Below are 6,000 nucleotides of genomic sequence, written 5' to 3'. Positions count from 1 at the left end.
GTAGTAACCTGAGCCTCGAGCCCCATGCCGAATTCCATGGAGAGCCTTGCTCCAGGGCTGTGTTCCAAGGGAACGTACCATCTGAAACCTGTCAAGGAGTCAGTGATGAGCTTTTTTCTGAATGTCAGCTCTTTTCACAGCATGGATCTGAAGGAGTCCCCTTAAGTAAGACCAGATTTATGGCCAGAACAATTGCTCAGACCTCGGATCTCTAAGTGATGTTTAACACTGGTGCAAAGATTGGCTTTGTCCTCGCACAAGGAATTTTCCTTCGAATACTGTAAGGATGATTGCACCTGGCAATCTATTCTTGTTGTCTTTCTTAGACACAGACTTCGGTGGGCCGGGGCGGGAGATAAGAAGAGCCATTTTCCGTAGAAAAGAATGTTGCAGATGCTGGATTCAAGGCCGGCTAGAGTTTGGCCACAGTTAACTACCTACCTCTCAGATGGAGAATGGTTTGAGCTGGGGAACTCCACCAAAAATAAGCATGGGTTTTTCTTCTGAGGGTGGACACACTCAGAGGACATCACCTCAGAGAGAAATTCTTCAAACCAAGACTGCCATGTCTCTCCTGGCTCCAATTGCTTCTTTGGCATCAACAAGCACGTGCTGTACACAGGCAAGAAGAAAGTAAACAGCGAAGGAAGATCAGCATACTGGGTACCAGCCACGTGCCAGGCACTGTGCTGTGCTGAGCACTCTCATTTAATGCAGTGTGATCCTGTGAGGGAGTATTGATGACCCCATTCAGCGGATGAGGAAATGGGGGCTCAGAGCAGGTAGAATATTTGCCTTAGTGCAACTACTTGAGCAGGGCCAAACCAGGATTCAAACCACCTGGCCTGACTCCTCATTCAATAATCTTTCAACAATATCACTCAGCTCACCCAGAAGAGACCCCTTTGATAATCCCTGAATAAATCATTGAATCTACGCTCCTAGACCGACACTTCAATTCTGAAGGGAAATATCTCCCCCTGGTTTCCCATTCCCTGTGGGCTACCATGTGGAATTGGAATTTAGTAGGGTCTTAACATCATTTCTGACATTGCTTGTCAAAAGATGGAGAAGGCCTTGGCACGTGAAAATGGCTGAGACTTCAGCATCAGACAGACCAGAGTTCAAACCTTGGTTCCACCATTCTCTAGCTGCATGACACCGGGCACAAACGTGGACCCTGCTCAAACTTTCATTTTCTCACCTATATAACAGGGATGATTCCCACTTAGAAAGGTGCTTATAAGACGAATACTGACAGATACAGAGAGAGAAAGACAAATATAGTATGATCTCCCTTATATGTGGAATCTTAAAAAAAAGAAAAGAAAAGAAAGAAACCAAACTCATAAAAAAGAGATCAGATGTGTGGTTACCAGAGGTGGCGGGGGGGAGGGGAAATGGGGTGAAGGTGGTCAAAAGGTACAGACTTCCAATTATAAGGTACATGAGTACTAGAGATGTAACACACACAGCATGATCCATATAGTTAACACTGCTGTATAGTGTATTTGAAAGCTGTCAGGAGAGTAAATCATAAGACTTCTCATCCTAAGTCAAAAAAACACATTTTTTTTCCTTTTTAAAAATCTATTTGAGATGATGGATGTTAACTAAACTTGTGGTAATTGTTTCACGATATATGTAAGTCAAGTCATTCTGCTGTACACCTGAAACTTATTCAGTGCTGTATGTCAATTACACCTCAGTAAAACTGGAAAAAAAAAAGCAAAAGCCCTGAGTGAAAAAAAGGCATGGTTTTTAAAATTATTAAGTACTTTATAAAGTATTAAAATTCTTTAATGGCTTTTTTTTTCTTCCACTTCATCATTCGTCTGATTGACCCTACAGTTGATTACTCAGGACAGCTTTAAAATCCAGGTCAACCTTGCTTAGACTGATGAATTTGTATTAGCTTGTATTTTTTTAAAAAAGTGTTTGTATACATTGCAACAGTCACATAATCAATAAAAGTGGGTCCCATTTCAAAGTCCAATGTGACCCCACTGCATGCAGCCCTGGAATACCCGTAAGCAGACTGTGTTAGTATTTAAGACACCACAATGTACAAAACTTTTTGAAGAATTTGAGATATATTGATAAATAACTAGTTACCTTGGACAAACCACGTCTTCTTTATATTACAGTTACAGCTTCATATCCTTCTGAATCACACAGACAAGGAGGCAGGATAACCTTTCCAGTGCTTACTGGCAGCAGGGAAAGTGGGTTTGGGTCCAAAACAGATAAGGTTTCTGTACAGAGAGAAAAAAGAAGGGCAAGGGTATGTTTTGTTTTGTTTTGTTTTCTTTCCAAAGGGGGAGAGAGTCTCCCAAAGAATAGTAAGCTGATGGCCTGGGGTGGTAGGTGATGTCGTTTCTGTACCTTGGAGGCTGCTTCAGAAGGGCTGCCCAGCCTGCCTTCCATCTGCCTCTCCCCAGCTCACTCCTCCTCTCCAGCAACTTTGTGTGGATCCTGGGGTTGTGCTGTGAGGGTCCTTGATCTGATTAGGGCAATTCTTCCTCTCTCCCTTCCACCCCCCCACCCCCCACCCCCCACCACGCTTTTTCCCTCCTTCCCTCCCTTTCTTCCTTCTATCTAGAGCACCTTCTGTCTTACTGTTCTAGACATTGAAGATTCAACTGCCAATAACTCAGACAAGGTCCTGCTCCCGTGGAGCTAATGCTCTAGTGGAGGGGTGCTGGGGAGGAGGTGGAAGAGACATGATTAGCCAGGAAACATGGTTTACGTCATGTAAGTTAACTTAAAAGAGATCGTTTAAAATAGTGATAAGATCAATGAAGAAAATAAAACAGGGAATGAAATAGAGAATGACCCGTTGTGGCAGCACAGTGGCATCAACCTGACAGTGTGATCAGGGAGGGCTCCTGAGAGGAGGTGACATTTGAGTTGAGACCTGAATGATGACAAGGAACCAGTCATGCCACGATCTGGGGGAAAGACTTCCAAGCAGAAGGAACAGCAAGTGCAAAGGCTCTGGGGCAGGAGCAAGTCTGCTGTGTTTGAAGAACTGAGTGAAGGCCAGGGTGGCTGGACCACAATAAACGGGGGAGAAGAGAGGTTTGAGATAAAGCAGTGGACTGGCTATGGGAAGAAGTTCAGACTTTATTCTCCATGCAAAGGGAAGCTATTTGAGGGGGTGACATGATTTGGATTCTTAAAAGGTCTCTCTGATGGCTGTGTAGAGAATAGACTATCGGGGGTGTGGGGGGGTGGTCTTAGTCCTTCTGGGCTGCTATAACACAAATACCATAGACTGGGTGACTTAAATGACAAACGTTTATTTCTCACAGTTCTGGAGCCTGGCAAGTCCAAGGTCAAGGCACTGGCATATCTGGTGTCTGGTGAGGCCTGGCTTCTTTGTTCTTAGATGGGCATCTTTGTGCTGTACCCTCACATGGCAGAAGGGGCAGGGGAGCTATCTGGAGTCTCATATAAGAGCACTAATCCCATTAATGAAGGCTCCACTCTCATGACCTGATCACCTCCCAAAGGCCCTACCTCCAAATGCCATCACACTGGGGAGTAGGTCTCCACATATGAACTGGGGGAGAGGGCATAAGCATTCAGTCTATAGCCAGCAGGGAGAGAGGAAGGAGATAAGTTAGGAGACTTCAGCAATCTTTCTGATGAGAGAGGATGGAGGTTTCAAATAAAATAAGAGACTAATGAAGACAAGTGGACAGATCTGAGGTATAGTTTGGAGATAGATGTACTGCATAAGGTAATGTCAGCTACTGAACCAAATGACCCCAAAAACTTAGTGGTTTTTGACATAAAGTCCAACCAGTGAGCAGTTCTAGAAGAGCAAGTGGCTCTCCTCCAAGTGGTGACTCGGGGACCCAGGATCCTCATCTTGTGACTCTGCCAACCCCTGGGGCCCCAGAATCCTTTGAGGATCCTCTTCATCCAGCAGACAGATGGAGAAGGACACGTGGGCCTGCTGTGGCACAGATCATTCCACTTATATCTCTTGATGAGAGCTAGTCATGTGACCTCGCCCAAATGACAGGAGCTACGAAATGTAGTCCCTGTTTGGGCAACTACTTCCCATCAATGGTCCTACACTGTGGAAAGGGGACACAGATTTGCGTCCAGCTGGCCATTTCTGTCATGGCAGAGTTGGCAGACTTTTTGGTGGATTGCACGTAGGGGTTGGAGGAAAGCAAGGTCCCCAAGATGACTCCTTGGCTTTTGGCATGAGCAAGGTGAAAGGTGGGCTTTAAGTGAAATGGGAAGTTCGGGAAGGAGGAGATTTATACTGGGAGCAGGAGGAATTAAGATTTCCACTTTGGACGTATGTAATGTGAGCTGCCTCTGAGATATCCAAAAGGGACTGTTGGAAAGGCAGTTGGATGTATGAGCCAGGACTGCAAAGGACGTGTCAAGAGTGAAGATTTAAATATCGCATTTCCCCTTTTCCCGGTGGCTTCTGATCCTGGTGCGGGTCCCCCATTGCCCTTGATCCTCCATGCACTAACTACATCAGCATAAATTCACTTCTCCTTAGAGATAATGTTTATAATTCCACTACGCATGAAATGATAGCTTTTACTATTACATGCATTCACTCATCCAACACTTTATTGAGTGTCTATTATGTGCTGACCACTAGTGATTAGCAAGGAAGAAGACGTAGTCTCTGCCTCATGAAGATTTATTCTAGTAGGAGAAGATAGATAATAAACAAATAAAGAAGTAAGTATAGGGCATCAGGTACACTGAAGAGAAACAGGGCAGGGTAAGAAAATACTAGAAGCAGGAGGACTTCTATAGTAAGAAATATATGAGCAGAAACTGGAAGGAAGTTGAGGGAGCAAATCATGTGTCTCTAAGGGGGGAGGATGTGCCAAAGCAAGGACCAAGCAGGTGCAAAGACCCAGAGGCAGAAGAGGGCCTGGCGTGTTTTGAAACCAGTCAGGAGGTCAGTGTAGCTGGAGAGGGGTGGGAGGGGAAGACTGGTAGCGATGAGGTCAGAGAGATGGGCAGGGAGCAGGTCATGCAGTAGCCAAAACAGGTTTTTTTCCCCCCAACACCTTCATGTAACTGGAGAAGGAGGGAGAAAAACACTATTTCCGGGTGCAGAAATCTTTGCAAAAAAAGTAACACACAATCAAGGACTTCCTGTGCAGTTCCCCAGATGAAACACCTTCGAAGTGGAGGATTTGCGACCAAAATGAGAAAGGGTCACGGTTTCCTACTGCGAAGTATAAGACACACAATCTCTCCTCCTGCAGTAGGTTTGCTGCACAGTTAATTGCAGCCACATGTGAAGCGCTGCAGGGGAGTGTTTGAAGCCAGTGCCATCAGAGACCGGGACAAACACCCCCCAGCACTCCTGCTCCCAGCAAAACCAGTTGTGTGATCAGCCCAGGAGGACGGGAACAGAAAAGTGCTGCGATGATAAATACTATGTTTTCTGAATTTCAGCTCCAAAATCTGAGCTAGAGGCCTTTTATTGGCTTCTTTTTATAAACATCAAAAGAAGCTGATTTCAATGAAAAAAATTTTTTTTCCAGGAAGAAAAAAATTTTTTGTGTTTTCTCTGTTCAATTACTGTCCATGATTCCCTCCTGATCTGCCCACAGCAGTGAGGCTGTGGAACCAAAATAGCCACTGTGGAGGCTGGGCATTTTATCTCTGCTCTTGATCTTTGTGGGACCTGGCAAGACACTGCCGCTGCCGGCAGTAACTGCAAACATGTGGGCAGGGCTTTCGAGCTGATGCTCCTGAGGTTGTGTTATTTAATGCTGACATCCCTAGAACTGGGCCCGTTTTCTCTGATCCACAGTGGAGTGTGTATACTGGACTGGGTTTTGGCTCCCCAGCATCTAGAGTTTTATCCTATTTGGGGGAGACTCTCCATTGGCTGGGTCTACAGAAACCAAAGGGGGCCATGTGGTCCCTCCCTGACAGCCAGGAGGTAGGGGAATGGGTGAGGCTCAGCCAAATGGACGTTCCTGCCAAGGTTCTTCATTC

The 6,000-nt window shown here is 45.5% G+C and overlaps 1 protein-coding gene across 2 annotated transcripts in view; it reads right to left on the bottom strand.

Annotated features, from left to right (window-relative positions):
• Positions 1-52: 52 nt before the first annotated feature.
• TAMM41 (TAM41 mitochondrial translocator assembly and maintenance homolog) overlaps positions 53-6,000 on the bottom strand; it is a 110,694-nt gene continuing 104,746 nt past the window's right edge. Inside the window, exons 8-10 of one of the 2 annotated variants that reach the window (XR_014016956.1) lie at positions 2,116-2,255; positions 442-612; positions 53-88 (exon numbers count right to left, since the gene is read on the bottom strand). Coding sequence is in view for 1 of the 2 variants with exons in the window: in XM_081247427.1 (XP_081103553.1) it covers positions 2,137-2,255 (119 nt within the window). In the remaining variant the exon portion in view is untranslated. Of the gene's footprint in view, positions 89-255; positions 613-2,115; positions 2,256-6,000 lie in introns of those variants that run through there. The other variant, XM_081247427.1, reaches the window with a different exon arrangement.

The sequence above is a fragment of the Mesoplodon bidens genome (assembly GCF_964165515.1).
Source record: "Mesoplodon bidens genome assembly, chromosome: 10".
NCBI lineage: Eukaryota > Metazoa > Chordata > Mammalia > Artiodactyla > Ziphiidae > Mesoplodon > Mesoplodon bidens.
This window is presented reverse-complemented; position numbering and strand designations above follow the sequence as displayed.